Source organism: Podarcis filfolensis, assembly GCF_964270895.1.
Source record: "Podarcis filfolensis genome assembly, chromosome: 3".
In the NCBI taxonomy this organism is placed as follows: Eukaryota; Metazoa; Chordata; class Lepidosauria; order Squamata; family Lacertidae; genus Podarcis; species Podarcis filfolensis.
In genome coordinates, this window is record NC_139606.1 from 112,134,833 (window position 1) to 112,154,061 (window position 19,229).

The 19,229-nt window shown below is 45.1% G+C and overlaps 1 protein-coding gene across 1 annotated transcript in view; it reads left to right on the forward strand.

Moving 5' to 3' along the window:
* Positions 1–19,229, forward strand: part of VRK2 (VRK serine/threonine kinase 2) — a 70,634-nt gene that overhangs the window by 44,194 nt on the left and 7,211 nt on the right. The window contains exons 9-11 of the mRNA XM_083605292.1: positions 2,473–2,593; positions 13,706–13,764; positions 15,422–15,603. Of these exons, the coding sequence (XP_083461418.1) occupies positions 2,473–2,593; positions 13,706–13,764; positions 15,422–15,603 (362 nt within the window). The remainder of the gene's footprint in view (positions 1–2,472; positions 2,594–13,705; positions 13,765–15,421; positions 15,604–19,229) is intronic.

Below are 19,229 nucleotides of genomic sequence, written 5' to 3' on the forward strand. Positions count from 1 at the left end.
TGTTTATTAGAATGCCATTTGTGAATGGGATGGGGTTAAGAACAGCATGGAGGGAAAGGCAGGAAGTTAAAAGTTCAAAGACATTTGAAAGTTGGAATTCATATGTAAGGATTTTAAACTTTAATAAAAAACTGAAACACACACACACGTGTGTAGGTGGGGGAAGAACTGGATCATTATAATTCTGACAACTTTCATCCAGAGGATTTAGCTGTCGTTCCTCTGGGAAAAGACAAAAAAGGTACCAGAGCACCATTTTTGGAGAAAGTGGAGTGAGAATGATGAAGGAACCAACATAATTGGTTTGTGGGGCAGGAAAAGCTCTCTCTCTCTCTCTCTCTCTCTCTCTCTCTCTGTGTGTGTGTGTGTTTGTGTGTATGTAGGGAGGAGTGCTGCCTGAACTCGAATGGAAATATTTTGCCCTACTGTGTTTTAATTACGGCGACTACGGCTCGAGAAACGACAACAGTATGGCAAGTGTTAAAAGACGAGGCCGGCTGGCTTTTATACAAGACGCGCCGAGCCTTTGGCTTTTGGACGCAGCCGTGGCTGGCGTAGGATGCAAACGACCCCCAGGGGGATAAAATGGCATCCAGCTAGATGGAAGAGCCTTTCATAATCCGATAGTCTAGCAGCAGTTAATATAGAGAGAACATGTTAAGAATTTATGTGCTTTCATCATATCAGAGAGAGGTGCAGGAGAGAGAAGAGGGGGATAACAGGGACGGTGGTCTCATAGAACTGGCCTTCCATGAAGTCACCTCTTATAATTAAAAAGAGTGCTGAGGGGGTCTCTGTTGGAATTCCTGTAATGAAAGTTCATAATACAGAACCTGTTGGGTTAACAGCCGCATCCTCCGAGGGTCGTCTTCCGTCTCTGGTACTCTCTTGCATCCCTCGCTAAACACAAGCTCTCCTGTTCTTAGAGCAGGATGCAAATAGGTCGAGAAAGCATTGCACCGTCAAAATAACCGAAACTGAAATTTGCACTGAAATTCAGTGCAAATGTACAATTCTTAATAACAGATTTTGTCAAAGCATTCGTGGCTAGTTTTCTCTCCCCTAGCTTCCCCCTTCCCTATTTCTATTATATGGGTGCTTCCAGACTGTTGGCTGTGTTTAGCTGGGATTAAGTCGCATCCTGGCAAATTCAGCTTTCACAATCGTAGTTCATTGAGAGGTCTTGCACAACAAACCACCTCCTCCCCTCCCCAAAGATCGGACCTTTTGCAAGAAGTGATGGGCGAATGCACCGAGAAGCAAAAATTGCTTGGATGCAACATCACTTTACCGCCCATCGAAGAAATTGGGATGATTTTTTGTAAAATAGCCAATGCCATCTATTCTCCCTGAAGACAGACCTGGGTGAATGTTCCACAAACAGTATGCTTGAATGTGCCCTAAATCCAAGAGCAAGCTTCAAATATGCAGAATTCTCCTTTTGCTCCCGCAATCTTTGTTTGAGAATGAAGCTTAAAACGGCCATGGATGTTGGAGATCTCGGGATTATAATGTGTGCCTGACTCTTTTCTTCCGTGCACATGACCTCTGCCCTTGGGAATAACCGTTCTGTCGTGCGATTTTCAGCTATCTGCCTGCAAATACGTGTTTCGGGTTTAATGTTGCTAGGAGAAAAGAGAGAGGGTGTGTGTGTGTTGCATGCATATGTTTAATTCAACTTGCCGCTTAGGCCAGCCGCAGTTGACTGTGCCCCTTCAAACAGTTTGCGTCCGAGGCTTTGGAAACGAAAGCCAAGTTTGAATTTGGACAAGCAGTTTCGGTCGAAGAGCCAAGTGGGCTTTTATGATTTCAGCCGATGCGAGGGAACTTCCCTGCGCATCTTGCCGGAGTTCGTCTGCCCACTAGAGCGCACTGTTGCCTTGCCTTCCACCCACAGACGCCTCTTGCTCGCTGGAGCAGGGAAGGCCATCTCTGTTTAGTCTGCTCTCGAAGGGTCTCCACATGACCAGTGTGGACCCCATGGACTTCCCGAAACATGTGTTAGCAATTTAGCAGCAGACATTTATTTCTTTGTTTTACTGCCTGGCTCTTGGAGAAAGTGTCGGTGCTGGGTTATGGGCTGTCTGGAGCATGTCAGAGGCCACGGGGATCAAGTTCATGTGACAGGCCAAGCTAAAGGGAAGGATGGAGTCTGAGGAGGTGAGGAAACTGACCCTCTCTCTCTCTCTCCCCTCTCTCAGCAGCAACAAATCCTGGCCTGTCTGTGGGCCGCAGCCAAAATTTGGGGCCGTTTGGAGTTCGTGGGGCAGCTGAACAAACAGAACGCAATTCTGCCTGTTGCTCTGCTGCATCGAACTGCAGATTCAAGTTACTGCCGTTTCGATTTCTCCCCCTCCCTCCCTCACAAAAAAGGGGGACCAACTGAACATCACCCCCCGTCTCTTTCCATCCCCACCTTTTAAAAGTGCTCTTTTACATTCCTTCTCTCCCTCCCTTTCTCTTTCCTTTTAGCTCCATCCAGACGAGGAGACCTTGAAATTCTTGGCTTCTGCATGCTCCAGTGGATGTGTGGGAATCTGCCCTGGGAGCGGAATTTGAGGAACCCCGATGCTGTCCGGGATGCAAAAGCAAAGTAAAAACAAAAACAGAAACATGATTTATTTAATATGTATTTTGGGGTATTCTCACCTCCCTCCAAAGCTCAGGGCAAGTTATGATGGTGAAATGGTTGCATCTGTAAAATGGGGGGAGGGAAGGATCACAGGGGTGTTTGCTTTGTGTGCAGAAGGTTCTGGGTTCGAATGCTGGCAATTCCAGGTAAGGAAACGTCCTTTGTCTGAAACCCTGGAGGAGAGCTGTTGCCATTCAGTGCAGACAACATTGAGGGACCTGCTCCAGTGCTCCTAACTTAAAGAGATAAGTATTTCCTTCAACAATTCCACAAGTCTTAATCTCAGGGTTGCAGGTTCAAAACCCACGTTGGGTAAAAAGATTCTGGCATTGCAGGGGGTTGGACTGGATGACCCTTGCGGTCCCTTTCCAACTCTACAATTCTGCAAAATAGCTCTCAAGTGGTCAGGAAACCAGAGAACAGTGGTGGCCGCATTGGGTGTGCATTTCTGGAGAGTGTGGTGTGCATTCTCCCATTGCTAGACTTCCAGAAGACAAATATTAGTGCACTTCTGTTAATAAACGTACCCTCCCCACACTGCTAAACATGCATTATCTGGAGTAACTCTTAATGTGATTTTGACTAATTTAACTTTCAAGGAACCATGCTTAGGACTGCAACCTCATTTAATTTCCAGTGTATGATTCAGTATATGAAAAGTGCCTTTTCTTTACATAACCACAGAGGTCTAGGAATGGGGAACAGCTGCGGGGGGTGGGGTCGGGGTTAAGGTATATTCCTTATTGCAGGGTGGGGAGGGTCACCTCTCTCTTGCATTGTGTATTCCAGTGGACAGCTGACAGTCTAAATGAGTTTATGATCAGAGCTGCCATTGCATGAGCCCTTTGTAGTCTTCGTAGAGAAAGGACACAAATCACCTGTAGCTGTTGCTCCACGGATATGGGCCAGTCTGTCCTGAGTCTTGCTCTGGCTAGCAGGCAGATGACAGTGATTTGTTATCAATTATTGGGGAGGAATCCATAACTCGCCATGCATGATGTTGCAGGTTCAATTTCCAGCAGCTCCCTTCCCGCAACAACATGCAAATTGAAACACAGGCATCCCATGCTGGATCAGGCCCATCTGGTCCAGCACCCTGTTCTCAAAGTGGCCAAACAGATATTTCAGTGGGAAGCCTGCTATCAGGATCTGAATGCAACAGTGCCCCTCTCTACTTGTAATATTGCTTTCAAAAAATAATTGGTCGTCTTTTCTTTGTCTTTACTGACCCTTGTTTATATTTGTGAGACTTGTGAGTCCCATCAGGGAAAAAGGAGGGGTATAAATAAATACGTAGTAAGAATAAAAATCTGGTTGGCCACTATGAGAACAGGATCCTGAACTAGTTGCTAACGTTCTTAATTTCCAGCAACGCCCTTGCAAAAATGTGTACGTTAGACAAAATTGCATTCAGAACGAAAGGGGAACCTATGGGCACATGTGGTGGTCTTGCAAACTTGTGTGCAAATTTTGGGAAGGCGTCATGAAGGAAATTCTGAAATAATAGGCGCACTGGTGCCTTTAAACCCAAAATTGCTTTTTTTAAATCCAACTTTGATGAGTCAAATATGGATTTAATTATGTAAACTACTTACAATCGTTGCTATTAGTAGCTGCTCGCATGACCATATCTCAGGGCTGGAAGGATTTCTTGAGGCTTTTATTATTTTTTTTTACTTTATTGAACCAAATATTTAATGTTTATTCTCATTATTGAAAAATTGACTTATAAATTAAGAGTATCTTGAGGTGCAGATAAAGCTATGGATTTTGCCTCTGTTTGGTAGCCGTTTCTAACTTATATGACAGGCCAGTCATGGGGATGGCAAGTTCCAATGAAATATGACCCTTTTTTGATATTCATAACATTTGCTTTGTATTTTTCTTTATCAGGTTGGTTTGTGTTGTAACATCTAAATCACTGTAGTTTCTTGAGAATGTACTTTGTTTTATGATGTATTGACTCTGTACTTTGGTGTGTGTGTGTGTGTGTGTGTGTGTGTGTGTGTGTGTTGTACTGTTTATCTTACTCTTTTATTTATGTTATTTCATAATTCTTACCAGGTTGCTATTTTAACTATTATGAAGTTAAAATAGCAGTAAAAAGTCTTGATTATTTTTTTATGCACATTGGGAGAAGTGCTGCCAAATTTTGGTTAGGACTATTTTTAATAATAATAATAATAATGCAGAAATGTCAGAAACTTGAATTTAAAATTGGGGGGGGGGGACCAAGGAACTGAAACTGACAAATTTGTCAGTCTCTTCCAGCTTGTTTTTTAAAAAATGCTTTTTAAACACTTGTTTTTAAAAATGTAAAAATCTGGTGCAAGGTTAGAGCTGGAGAACTAGCTCCACTGAAGTATGCAGTACAAGGCTGGGCTCTGCCTATGGTTGATTTCTACATCTGCCCTCATTTGCTGAATTGACATCATTCTTCCTGAGAGTCTTTCTTTCAGACAGAATTTGATTGAGGTGTACAAATTTCCTATACAGTGGTACCTCGGGTTAAGTACTTAATTCGTTCCGGAGGTCCGTTCTTAACCTGAAACTGTTCTTAACCTGAGACACCACTTTAGCTAATGGGGCCTCCCGCTGCCGCCGTTCCACCTGCTCACGATTTCTGTTCTCATCCTGAAGCAAAGTTCTTAACCCGAGGTACTGTTTCTGGGTTAGCGGAGTCTGTAACCTGAAGTGTATGTAACCTGAAGCGTATGTAATAACCCGAGGTACCACTGTACAGTGGTAGCTCTGGTTGTGAACGGGATCCATTCCGGAGCCCCATTTGCAACCTGAGCAGAATGCAAGCCACGTCTGTGCATCTGCGCGTCAGCGGGTCGCGATTCGCCGCTTCTGCACATGCGCGTTACGTCATTTTGAGCGTCTGCGCATGCGCGAATGGCGAAACCCGGAAGTAACTCTTTCCGGTACTTCCAGGTCGCCACGGGACGCAACCAGAAAAGATTTAACCTGAAGCGTCTTTAACCCAAGGTATGACTGGATTAATCCAAGGTATGACAAGGACGCGGGTGGCGCTGTGGGTTAAACCACAGAGCCTAGGACTTGCCGATCAGAAGGTCGGCGGTTCGAATCCCTGCGACGGGGTGAGCTCCCATTGCTCGGTCCCTGCTCCTGCCAACCTAGCAGTTCGAAAGCACGTCGAAGTGCAAGTCGATAAATAGGTACCGCTCTGGCGGGGAGGTAAATGGTGTTTCCGTGTGCTGCTCTGGTTCACCAGAAGAGGCTTAGTCATGCTGGCCATATGACCCGGAAGTTGTACTCTGGCTCCCTCGACCTATAGAGCGAGATGAGCGCCACGACCCCAGAGTCGGCCACGACTGGACCTAATGGTCAGGGGTCCCTTTACCTTTACCTATGACTGTATAAACCCCACTGTTTTCTCCAGCCATGGCTGGCTGGCTGACTCGCATGTTGCTTTCACAACAGCCCTGCAAAGATGAGCAGGCTATTTATGTCCCAGTGTAATCTAAGCCAGCTGTTCATAACGGAATGAGGATTCGAACCCAGGTTTGCCTAGTCCCAACATGCTGTGCAGTGTATCACAGGCTGGCTTGATTTGATGAAATTTGATCCAGCCTGCTCAATTCTGCTTTTTTTGTGTTTGTGTGTGGGGGGTGGGATTTTGGCTACTTTGCTGCCAAAAGTCGGGTTTATTTTTAAGCGTGGAATTACATACAGCCCTGTGTATGATCTTTAAGGAGGCGGAACTGGGCAAAGCAAAGAGAAATCTCTGTGAAATTTGCCTCTTTCTCTCTGTGTCTCTCATATTTCCTATATGGCTACGATTTCAGCCTGTATATGAACCAGCCCAGGACATTTTAAGGGTTAAGAATCAAGGGGACCTTGTTGCCTAAAAGCAATGTTTAAAATCTGTCCATAAACTAAACTTTGGAACAAAGTATTATCTCTGCTCCACCACCGAGCAAATCATGTTAAAAGTCGTGGCTGAACAGCCCCTCTGAAAAGCAGAAGAAAGGTAGCTCACTTGTTCCATTGGCTCAAAGGGCATAGCTAGGTAGTTATAAAAATACGTACTGCTGTTCGTAGAAAAATCTCCAAGCAGTTTGCAACAAATTATGCACAAAACCGCACCGTAAAACCGTATAAAAAGTTAGAAATCAGAAATCAGCTAACTGTTGCAGAAAGGTGTGTTCCTAATTGCCCACAGAAGCCTGACAGAACAGAAAAGTTTCCAGCAAGCATTTAAAAGCAGAGACAGAAAGTGGCTATTGAATCACTGTTGGCAGAGCATCCCATAATTCTGGGTCAATAACTGGGGGGGTTAGTTTCTTATTGTCAAAGGAACCGCGCCAACCTGGGGAACGGCCAGCGACACTCCTGCAGATGATCCCAGGGATCAAGCTCGGATATAAAGGCCATGAATATTTCTGCAGCTTGATCAGGACCATGGACTAGCAGTTAAATTGCATGAAATTAAGGGTAAGGGAGATGTGGCCCTCACGATGTTGCTGAACTACAGCTCCCAGCATCCCTTGTGCTGGCTGAGGCTCATGGGAGTTGGAGTCCCAACAATGTCCAGAGAGCCACAGCCTACCCACACAAATGCATGGTTAGTCCGGGCGGGAATCAGCATGTTTTTACATGAATAGAATGTGCCCTTTTATTTAAAATGGATCTCTGGGTTATTTGTGGGGCATAGGAATTCGTTCATATTTTTTCTTCTTCAAAATATAGTCCGCCCCCCCCCCCCAAGGTCTGAGGGACAGTGGACCGGCCCCCTGCTGAAAAAGATTGCTGTCCCCTGCTCTAAAGTGTGTGTCCCCCCCCTGCATTTAAGCAGTGTCAGAATTGCAGTTGGCTAGCCACAGTTCATGAGTTCCAAATAATAAAATAAAGCATAGCTCTCTGTGCCTAGATGGAGGCAATATTTGGGCAAGGCTGCCTCTTACATTGCTAAGCTCAATGACAAGGGAATGCCAGCCAGTTCCACTTAAGTCGCCTCTTCCGTCACAGTGACTGGAGTTTGCTGACCCCTGTTCTAAATGCTGTTGCTTCCTCCTGCCCCCTGTAAGAATTAGAGAGTTGGATTCGAGTCCTCCCCTCCAGAGCAGGAGAAAACAAGCTTGTTCCCTCTTCCATGTGACAGTCCTTTGGATATTGGAAGAAGATTTTATTGGGTGTTTTCCCCCCTCATCTCTTTCGGGAAAGCATTTCATGAATGGAGGGAGGGGGAAGAAAACACAAACATTTAGCATTTCCCTTTCCCCCCTCGCCCTTTTCCTCCTCCACCCAGCATGCCTACTGTAATTAGCCCTGGTTAAATGCACTGTCTGTTCTCGCTCTTTTGCTCTTACTGGTGGGACTTGAGGAAGCTAATTGCTTGTGGCCCCACATAGCCGGTCGCTCGGCACACCGGCAACACTGCGATGGAGGTGCTGCGAGTGGCGGAGGCAGCAAACTTTTAAGTAGGGCAAGTCACAACAGAGGTACACAATGGGGATAGCTGATCTGCAGAAATCAATCTGTGCATTCAGTTTGGCACTGGCTCTCTGCAGAGAGAGGGGGTGGGGGAGAGCGGGGTGAGCCTGCAGGCTGCAGATAATACAGATTGCATCTGTAAATGTTGACTTTGTACAGTATTGTTTAATATATATAATATTTCCCACCCCCCTCCTTTAGAACTTCTGATCATTAGAGTCCCTCGCAGACCACCCCTAGCGCCATTCAGCATCCGATCAATGTAATCCATCAAGCTTCTTTATTAATTCTCCAGCCAAGGATTAACCCCTTGGAGGGATGATACTTCCTTTCCCCCCTCCCCAAGACTCCGAACTAAATCCATATACACTATTGTGTGTGCGTCTTGCACTTCTTTTAATTTTTAAGAATGGGGTGGCTGAAGGAAGGGTTGCAGCTTAGTGGTACAGAACAAGATTTTATGAATAGTGAATCATAGAGTTGGAAGGGACCCTCAGGATCAGCTAGTCCAACCCCCTGCAGTGCAGAAATATGCAGCTGATCGAACCTGCAACCTTGGCGTTATCAGCATCACGCTCTAACCAACTGAGCTATCCCCATGAGCAATAATGTCATTATAGAATTTCAGGTAACTGGACTGGGAAAGTCCTCTGTCAAAGGCAGGTAGGGTAGCAAATGCTGTGTCTTAAGCATATGCCCCAAAGTTTTTAGGAAAGGTTCCACAGAGTTGTTGGGCGTCTGGGGGGGCGGGGCGGGAACCAACGCAAGCAGCAGAGGAGCACAGCGCAACAAACCAGCCCGAAATGTCGGCATCTGAGCAAAGCCGGGCACCTCGTGGTGTAAGCTGCATAATAATAATTTATTATTTGTACCCCGCCCATCTGGCTGGGTTTCCCCAGCCACTCTGGGCGGCTTCCAACAAAGATTAAAAATACATTGAAATGTCACACATTAAAAACTTCCCTGAACAGGGCTGCCTTCAGATGTCTTCTAAATGTCAGGTAGTTGTTTATCTCTTTGATATCTGATGGGAGGACGTTCCACAGGGCGGGCGCCACTACCGAGAAGGCCCTCTGCCTGCTTCCCTGTAGCTTTGCTTCTCGCAATGAGGGAACTGCCAGAAGGCCCTCGGCGCTGGACCTCAGCGTCCGAGCAGAACAATGGGGGGTGGAGACGCTCCTTCAGGTATACTGGACCGAGGCCGATTAGGGTTTTAAAGGTCAACACCAACACTTTGAATTGTGCTCAGAAATGTACTGTGTGGGCCTCCCCACGGGCGAGCCTCTCCATGGCCCTACACCAATCCCAGGTGCGCAGGAGAGTGGAGGCGTCCGTCCGCCTCAGCACCTTGCTAGCTCACTTGCCCCCAAACTCGTGGCACAGAGCCTTCCGCAGCTGAAGAGCCCGCCGTGGCGCTCCAACCGACGGGCTCGTCACCGGACTCAACTCTCAGGCCCTGGACTCACAGCCTGGTGCCCTTGAGAGCCCGGCGCCCGAGTGCCCTGCACCCCTAGCGCCTATGGGTAAGACGGCCCTGCCTCCAGGTGTTGCCGATCTCCTAGCTCCCATCAGCCCCAGCCAGCTTGTCCAGTGGTCAAGGATGATGGGAACTGGAGGGCACCACATTCTTAACCCCTGGTTTGGCAAAACGCTGCTCATCAGTCAACAGGACTAAGCTGAATTCCCCCACTGGGCAGCATCAGTGTGCAGGAGTGTCGTGTACGTTGGCTGACCTCACTAGTGAAACACACTTCCTACGTTGCTGCTTGAGTTGAATATCGTCGTGGCTCTTTAGGTGCTGGTGTGCACAGCTTTATTTTTATGTCAAGGGGCTAAACTTTGAAGCAGAGCATGTGCTCTTGCTTTTCGTGAAGCATCCTGGACTTGGTTATCATTTTTTCCAACCTAAAGCAGTGCTTCCAAACCCGTTTAGTATGGTTTGGAGCAAACAGATAGAGGTTTATTTCTCCCACTCTTACAATCTGGGGGAAAAAACATATCCTATGCAAATTAGGACCATTTGAATAACATAATTTGCCTCTGAGATTTTTAAGTTTACATCGGAACATCTTCTGATGCCCTAGAGGGTGATCTAATTTACCATGTTTCTTTTACTTGCATTTAGTAAGCAAAGTGCCAGGCTTGTCTAATGCGGTATTTGATATTGGCCTCTGTTTGTTGTTACGAATGAATTTACGAAACAGGAGAAAAACTGGAAAAGAAAGATCTGGGGAAATCTCCATGCAGGCTTGCTTAGTCCACATCACTCCTCATGTTTCTAGAACCCAGGGCCATCCGATTATGCTAAATTGAGGACAACGGAAGTTCTGTGCCACACAGCACACAGTTAAACTGGAATTGGCTGCCACAAGATGCAGTAATGCCCACTAACTTGGATAAGGTGAGACAAATACCTGAAGCTTTCAAAGGCTTCTGGCTGCAGTGGCTGTGTTCTACCTCCACCGAATGCTTCTTGCTTGAAATTGGGAGACTTATTTTGTGCTCAGGTCCTGCTTCCAAACTTTCCATACGTGTCTCGTTGGCTGCTGTGAGAACAGAATGCCGGATTCGAAAGCCCTTTGCTCTGACCCAGCAAAGGTCTTTTTTATGTTTGGTTTCAGTTCAGTACAGCGATAAGAAAAAGCTCCGCAGAGCCTCTTCAACCATTTTGTCCAAGGCTGCATGGAGTTTGGTCTCAGCCTTACAAAGACCCAACGTCCTGGGTCAGAACATCACCTGCACTCCACGCATCAGCATTAGTGACCAGACGCTTAAGGTGGGAGACGATTTTGTCTCCATTGATGTAGTGCTGGACAAGCGTATTGGCAAAGCAGCTACAGCAATGGCTTGCCTCTCCAAAAGGGCATGGGAGAATGTGATGCTCACCACCAATGACATAAATTTATGCTGGAAGCCGCCCAGATGAGTGGGGCATCATCATTATTATTATTATTATTATTATTATTATTATTATTATTATTATATTGTTTAGGTAACTCTGATCCCATAATTCCCAAGATAAAAGCTTCAGCTTCAGCTTCTTTTTCCTCTTCTTTACAAAGGTTAACTTCTTTTTCAATTCATTGTATATCATTTCCCAGTAATCTTTAACCTTATTACAAGACCATTACATATGGAAAAAGGTACCTTCTTTCCCTTTGCATTTCGAGCTCATAATTTGATTTTGATTTATACATTTGCCAATCTACTTGGTGCTTGATACCATCTGTATAATATTTTCCTATAGTTTTCTCTTAAATCATAACATGCTGTAAAATTTATGTCTGTGTTCCACAGTCTTTCCCATGCCTCCATCCAACACCTTGACTTTACCCCCAAAGGCACACTGTTCCAATGTCTCCCAAGGCAGACTGATGCCAACTGCAAAGCATTTTGGTCAACCAACGTTCCTATCACCCACACCACATATGGAAAGGCATAGGACTCTTGTATTTATCACACTTTAGGACAGCCTTCCCCAACCTCGTGCCCTGCAGATATTTTGGACTACAGATTCCGTCTGCCTCAACTGGCATAGCCATCAACAAACAAACAAACCTGATCTGGTTTTCATGCTTCCTCAAATCTGCTCTCACTATAATGTGTGAAATCTGTCATAGCCTTCCTGGCAAGCAGATGGGATAATCTAGGGCTAGGCTCTCGCCTCTCATTTCTGTTGCTCCCTCTTCTCTCTGTGCAGAATCCAGACTATACACTGGGAGTAGAAAGTCAGGACAGGGGTGTCTGCTGCACGAACCAGTAAAGGTAAAGGGACCCCTGGCCATTAGGTCCAGTCGTGGCCAACTCTGGGGTTGCGGCGCTCATCTCGCTTTATTGGCCGAGGGAGCCGGCGTACAGCTTCTGGGTCATGTGGCCAGCATGACTAAGCCGCTTCTGGCAAACCAGAGCAGCGCATGGAAACGCCATTTACCTTCCCGCTGGAGTGGTACCTATTTATCTACTTGCACTTTTGGCATGCTTTCGAACTGCTAGGTTGGCAGGAGCAGGAACCGAGCAACGGGAGCTCACCCTGTCGCATGGATTCGAAGCGTGACCTTCTGATCGGCAAGTCCTAGGCTCTGTGGTTTAACCCACAGCGCCACCCGTGTCCTTACACGAACCAGTATCAAGTGCTAAAATGTCCCCTCTCCCCTTTTTGCGCTCTGGCTGACTGATAAGGCCAGTAAGGAACGAAAGATGATTTAGGATTCTGAAATTTACATAGTGGGAACTGTGTGTGTGTGTGTATGTGTGTGCGCGCACACACACACACACATAGTGTCCACAAAATATACATGATGGAGCATTGGCACCCATGGCGAATTGACATTTCTGTAAACTTGTGCAGACCATTAGCAGACAAGTTGGTAAGCAAATTTTAGGAGATCCATGTTCTGAGGAGTTTTTGTGTCCCTTCGGAATGTCTTACCAAAAAGTGAAGGCCGTTTGGACTTCCTAGCAAGAAATGGAACCTGCTATTAGTCCACCATCTCTTTCTTTAAAGTTTCATTTTTAATCTTTTTTTAAATTAAAGTTCCAAAAAAAAGGCTATATAGTTTTTTTTAAGAAGCTAAAATCATCCTATGAACATAGGATGGGAAAAGTAATTATTTAATGTACTCATTTAGGCAATTTATATGCCGCTTAAAATCTCTTAAGTGGTTTATGGGCATTGTAAAGCTTTGCAGATAAAGATCAAACTGCAGCAAGTGCAATGAAATGTTACAAATAAAAAACAAGATGCAGTAAACACATTATTTTTAAAAAATCCAGCGTTTAAAACATTCCTTAGCAATTAGGGAAGGTGGGAGGACTTTTCCTATATCGTTTCAAGGGCAGTGGTAGCTCTGAAAACATGCTTTAAACACACACTTGTGAGTTCCAGTCAATTCCTCCCTCCTGGAGATGTGTTTTTGTGGTTGTGTATGTCCTTCAGATGTTAAATGACACTGTCAGGTTCTGTTCAAAATGTGGGCACCAACTTTTGCTGCAACCCTCCCTGACTCTTGTTGCTAACTGCAAAAAAAAAAAAAGCATGCACAACTCTCTTTAGAAGTCCATTCGCTCACTGCCCAAGACAGCTTCATTCGGTGCTGCTTTGGAACTATTACTATTATTATTATTATTATTATTATTATTATTATTATTATTATTATTATCTTATCCGTCTGTTGCCATTTTGCGTTCAGAATCTACTTTGGAGCAACAAGCACCAGCCTGGTGAACCGTGCTGAACTTTAGACGACCATTAATCTGTGGACTTGGGAGTAAAGAAAGCAAATTTATCTCAGGGCGGTGTGTGTTTGTGAAGGGATTCCTTTATTGCATTACCCTGCAAAACATTTGGCAAGAGCTCTGGAAAGCGAAGACATTTCCTTGGCCGTAATTCTGCTCAGGCTATAGTGGTGCTTATAGTCACATGATGCAAAGGGGGTTAACGCAGTGGGTAGAGATAGTCATGGATTGATTTGCTGGCCGACAGGTCTCCTGAATTTCCGCAGTCTTCAGCTTTCAAGAGGAGGCTGATCTGCTTTGCCTCCCCATCTCGTCCCTGACAATCTTCGGATTTTGCCGCCTTCTGATCTAACATTCTGTGCCTCCTCACTTTTTCAGGCTCCTGGACGAGCTCCCAGATTCAGTGACAAGATGGGCTCCCGCAGGAACAGACTGCAGTAAGTTGAGCCAATTGACCAATTGAAATCAACCTTCGAAGCCTGTTGTGGTTTGGAATTGGAGTGCCAGAAGGATTGCCACCTTCCAGACCAGGGGTGCGCAAGCTGTAGCCCTCCAGATGTTTCTGGACTACAACTCCCATCATTCCTGATCTCTGGCTGGGGCTGATGGGAATTGTAGTCCAGAAACATCTGATTGTGCGCCCCTGTTCCAGAGGAACCTGCTTCAATTCAAAACTACTCAAATTTAGCAGCAGCAGCAATTTCTTTGGCTCACATCGGAAGCATCTCTGAGTTGGAACAGGGAAGGAAAGGAAAGGTGTAGTCAACAGAGAATACAAGGATATTGTAGGCATCTGAGCGAAGTTTTGCATGGCAGCACATTGCAAATTGTGAGCAATTTGTTTACTTTACACCTAACTACCTTGGCTGTGGCCAGGACTTCACGAGGCTAGGCTAATATTCTAGAAAAAAGGCACTGTCTATGGACATCCAATCAAGTTGAATGTTGGAAGATTCAGGATATATTATTATTAATTAAATTCATCGAAAGATCACAGGGTGGTCCACAATATGAAAAACTCAAAAATGCATAATAAACAAAAACAATATCCCCCTTTCAGTTTAAAAGGTTGTTAACAGAGAACAACTTAAGGTCTATGTACAGAGGTTGCAATTGGGTTGAACCACAGGTACTACAGGTTACATGGAAAGGGGGAGGATGTTAGGATATAGTTCCATTCCACCTTAAAAGGGTCAGGAATGACTGTTGTGTATCACATGCCTGGGAGAAGAGGAATGCTTTTGCAACAAAGGACACTCCAGGGAGACGACTGTTGAGTTCAGATTCTGCTTGCGGGTTCCAACAGACATCTGTTTGGCCCCTGGGTGAACAGAATGCGTGGCTAGATGGTCCATTGGCCTGCTCCTATTTTGTTAGGATCTTATGCTCACAAGTGCTCTGCGTCTACCCTGAATGCTGCCTGCTTCCTTCTTTGATTTTCGTTTGAGCTACATTACTGGCACAAGTCTGAAAATGAGTCTATGATGCATGCGTGTGTTACTTGAGCTTATGAAACCTAGATTGCGCTCCTAGGTCCTTTGCATATCGCACATACCTCGCACCGACTCTTCTGCACTCAACAGAAAGATTAACACTACAGTCCTGTACTCAGCTCCATTACCCGGCTGGGGATTTGGTTTTTGAAGCTGTTAACAACTGCTTAAAAGCAGCAGCAGTAGTACTTTTCTACTCCGAAGTAAGTCCATTAAAGTCATTGTGCTTAGTCCCAAGAAGCTTATAGCATTACAGCCTAATCAGCTTCCCATGTTTTGGTTCATGTTGCCAAGTTCATGTGTTAACACTAGTTTTCACGAGGTTTCACAATTGCCCGCCACCTTTCTAGCTGGTCACGCAAATGCAGTTGGGCATGGCCATCGCAGAGCTGGTGACCTCCAAGTCATTTAAAAAGAAACACTTGCTAATATATGTCTGCGTATTTCAGCCAAGGAAAGATGGGGGTTTCTCAGTAGTATCTGGTTGACCATTTTGGAAAGTTTGACGTAGGCCAGAGAGGCTTTCGGTCTGATGCAGCAAAGCTCTTGTGTCCTTAAAAAAAGTCTGACCTCCAACAAATTGAATGTTGTGTTTCTATAGGTGAAATAGCCAGGTTTTTGAAAAATGCATCTGATTTAGCGTACAAGGAAAAGCCTGATTATGAAGCGCTAAAGAAAATCCTCCTAGATGGTCTGGAACACAAAGGAGTCTGCTGCAATGGGGCACTGAATTTTGCCGCTGCCAAAAGACCTCCGAATGAATGTGCTGCTAAGCACAAGAAAGTAAGTACATAGCCATTGGATTTGGTCAAGGCTGGATAAATATAACACATGTCCTGTTAAGGAATAGTTTCGTTTACAGCTAAATTTAACGTGGGGGAAAGTGAGGCTCATGGAAGCGGTACGTATTTTTTTAAAAAATGCTACTTTTTGGAAGTTGAATCGCCAACAAAGGAAATATCACTATTTTTAAAAGCAACAGTAACTTAATGGGTGGAGCCAGAGATTCAGTATATAAGATTGAGTCTCCCCTTCTCTACCCAAGGAAGGAGCTGATGATGTAAAATGTTAAAGTACATGTTTAAGGTTGCATCTAAAGACATAATCCCATGCAATGGGGCTTCCTCTCCCCACACACCCCTGTTCCCCCCAATAAGCCCTAGAGTTTAGGGGGGAACCTCAGAACAGGTTTTTTGTGGGGGGGGGGTGTGTGGCTGGGGCAAGGAGAGGAAGTACCCTTACAGATGTCCTTGTGCTAACAGGGTGATTTGCTTGTTGATATCCAAGGAAAGATTTGAGGGTTATGTTTAGAGGTTGGATGCCATCCTACAAGAGGGAAACTGTCCTAACTCCTTTTTGACCCACAGCTCTTTTCTTCCCTCCAAACCAGTGGTTCCCAACCTTTTTTTGGCCATGCCCCACCTAAGCATCTCTATAATCCTGATCCACCCCCCCCCCCCCGGTGACATATTAATTCTTATTATTCAAAAAGTGAACTCCTATTCACGTGGAGGAAGCCTAAAAGGCCATTCACTATTAATAACTCATTATCAAATTGCCCCCCTTAAAAATCAAATTGCCGCCCTGTGGGAGGTATGTCCTACGTTGGGAACCACGGCTCCGAACAGTAAGACTTGTGCAAATTTCTTTGCTTCCTGTGCAGTGGGATAGTGCCAGAGTTGTTCACAAGGGACAGCTTTGGATGACAGCTGTCCCTTCAGAACGGATCAAAAGCCGAGTTGCCTTTATTGATGCAACCATTGTTCCCCTAAAATAACTTTGTTCTTTCTTTTTACTCTGGCCTTCAAGAAGCTGCTTTCCTCAAATTTTGGCGCATGCTCGCTTTTTGAGACACACACGCTCTTCCCTTTCCGCCTCCCAGTCCTGTCCTGTCAATATACAGTTAACCAACAAATAAATGCAAACCCCTTTGTTTTTAATACACTTAGACCGGTGTAATTAGCAGTATTCACAGGGCCTGATTAGGAGCGTCGGCCGGGGATGTTAGTAGCCATATGAGCCCGCAGCCTTTGCTGACACAATATGGCAGGGTCAAGGTGGTGGTTCATTTTTAATATTCCTCATGAACTTTGGACTGTCAGAATGGTACATGAGCCCAAAAAATGTGGGATGCAAACTAATGCGACTGATGGGCTGCGAGATGAATGGCGATTCAAATCCCGGCGCACAGATGGTTCTGATTTGCCGAGTTCTGTAGCTGCTGCAACTGAAGACATAAAATAGCCGCCTAGTCATAAATTAGCTCTTTGGAAGCCAAACCTTGGCACCAGAGCTTTACAACCTTCAATTAGTAGCGAAAGAAGTATTTGAATGACTCCAGTATTGACATCTGTAGGTCTGCATAGTAATCATTCCTAATAGAAGAGAATCTCTGTTTGAGGGGCTTTTGCATGGCTAATTAACTACCAGTGAGAATATGTAATTTTTTCATGATCTCCCGATTGTCACCTTTCTCTCATGATACAATTACATTTTATTGTAGCGAATGCCTTTGCAAACCCAATTGTCAGCACTATTTACATTGTGTAGAAAAGCAGAACAAAAGTTCATCTTTAATAAAAAGCTACTGGATTTTGATCTTGGTAATTACCAAGACTCTTTTTTCCCCCCAGAGTTTTATAGACTTTGGTATTATTATTTTTTATCACTTTTACAACAAAGCAAAAAGCCATTTCTTTGACAGTAGTTTGCTTGCTGTTGTGGTCACCATTTAATCTATGCTAATTTGAGCAGTGGCTCTCTCTGTAATTTGTAGTTTTCTAAAGTTAATTGAAATATGTAAGTTTCTCCCCCCCCTTTTTTTCACAAAAGGCATCTGCTCTCTAAACTTCTGATGTTCGGCCAATTTGATTTCCCCTTGCCCATTCTTAAATGTGCAGATTTAAGAAATAGTAACTACTGCCTATTAAAGTCAAAACTACCTGCGTTAAGTTGGGCTGTATATATTTTTGCTGCTAGATTGAAGGGGAAAGTGACTTGGGTTACCTCTTCTGCTTTAGACAACCATTTAGAACTTTATAAAAACAGCAGCAACAGCTATAATTCAAACTGCTCTCAGTAGTCCTAGGAATTTGCACAGATGTCCCTGCCCTGGGATTTTGACTTTCCCACCAAACTGTGGACCACATTGTCCCTTACCAAGCCATTTTGCAAACTTTGGATATTTCCCTTCATTTCAAAACTGCTTTGCTTGTGTGGTTGCTGTTTGACTTATTGATGCACAACAAATCTAGACTTATAACTATGATGCTGATGGTATTTGTGGGTCCTAGCCAGTGGTTGCAATCCAGAAGTGTTTCTTCTTCTTCAAACACTTGACCCTCCTTTCCCAAATGTCACCTTAACAAGTCCACTGTTGGAGGCAGCACGCTTTTGAATTCCAGCTGCTGGAAGATGCAGAATGGGGACAGTTCTTTTGCATTCAGAGTTCCCATAAGCACTTGAGTGGCCAGGATGCTAGACTAGGTGGAAACCACTGGCCCAACCCAGCGGACCCTTCTTAGGTTCTTAAACTTCTGTTCACTTCGAAAGCAACTTGCCGGGCAACATTGGGAGATGCTACCCAAGAGAAAAGCTATGGTTTTCCCAGTAGTGATGTATGGAAGTGAGAGCTGGACCATAAAGAAGGCTGATCACCAAAGAATCGATGCTTTTGAATTATGGTGCTGGAGGAGACTCTTGAGAGTCCCATGGACTGCAAGAAGATCAAACCTCTCCATTCTAAGGAAATCAGCCCTGAGTGCTCACTGGAAGGACAGATCCTGAAGCTGAGGCTCCAATACTTTCGCCACCTCCCGAGAAGATGCCTTGGAAAAGACCCTGGTGTTGGGAAAGATTGAGGGCACAAGGAGAAGGGGACGACAGAGGATGAGATGGTTGGACAGTGTCCTCGAAGTTACCAGCATGAGTTTGACCAAACTGTGGGAGGCAGTGGAAGACAGGAGTGCCTGGCATGCTCTGGTCCATGGGGTCACGAAGAGTCGGACACAACTAAACAACAACAACCCGGGAGAAACAAGCTTAACCCACCATCTTGTCTCAATGAACTAGTTCTGATATGGATCTTGTGTGTTCCATTTCCTTAGGAAAAGTCAGTTTGTTGGTCCAGCACAAGCATTTTTGGCTTGCTGATGTGTATTCATTGTTTATCATAAAGTTGTGGATTTAGGGCATCGTGACTGGTTCCCCTGCACAGGGTGCAGTGAGGCCAAGGGGGAGCCTTCTTGTCTCCGTCCCAAATCCTAATAATCACTGGGCCTCAGGAAGCAGGAATGAAAGCTCTGACAGGGTGCTAGAGTCTTTCTGCCTCCTTTCCAAAGCCTTGTTAGCACTTGTCCAGCTTTGGGAAGGAGGTGGGAGGGCTTTAGACCTCTGTCAGATACCATTCC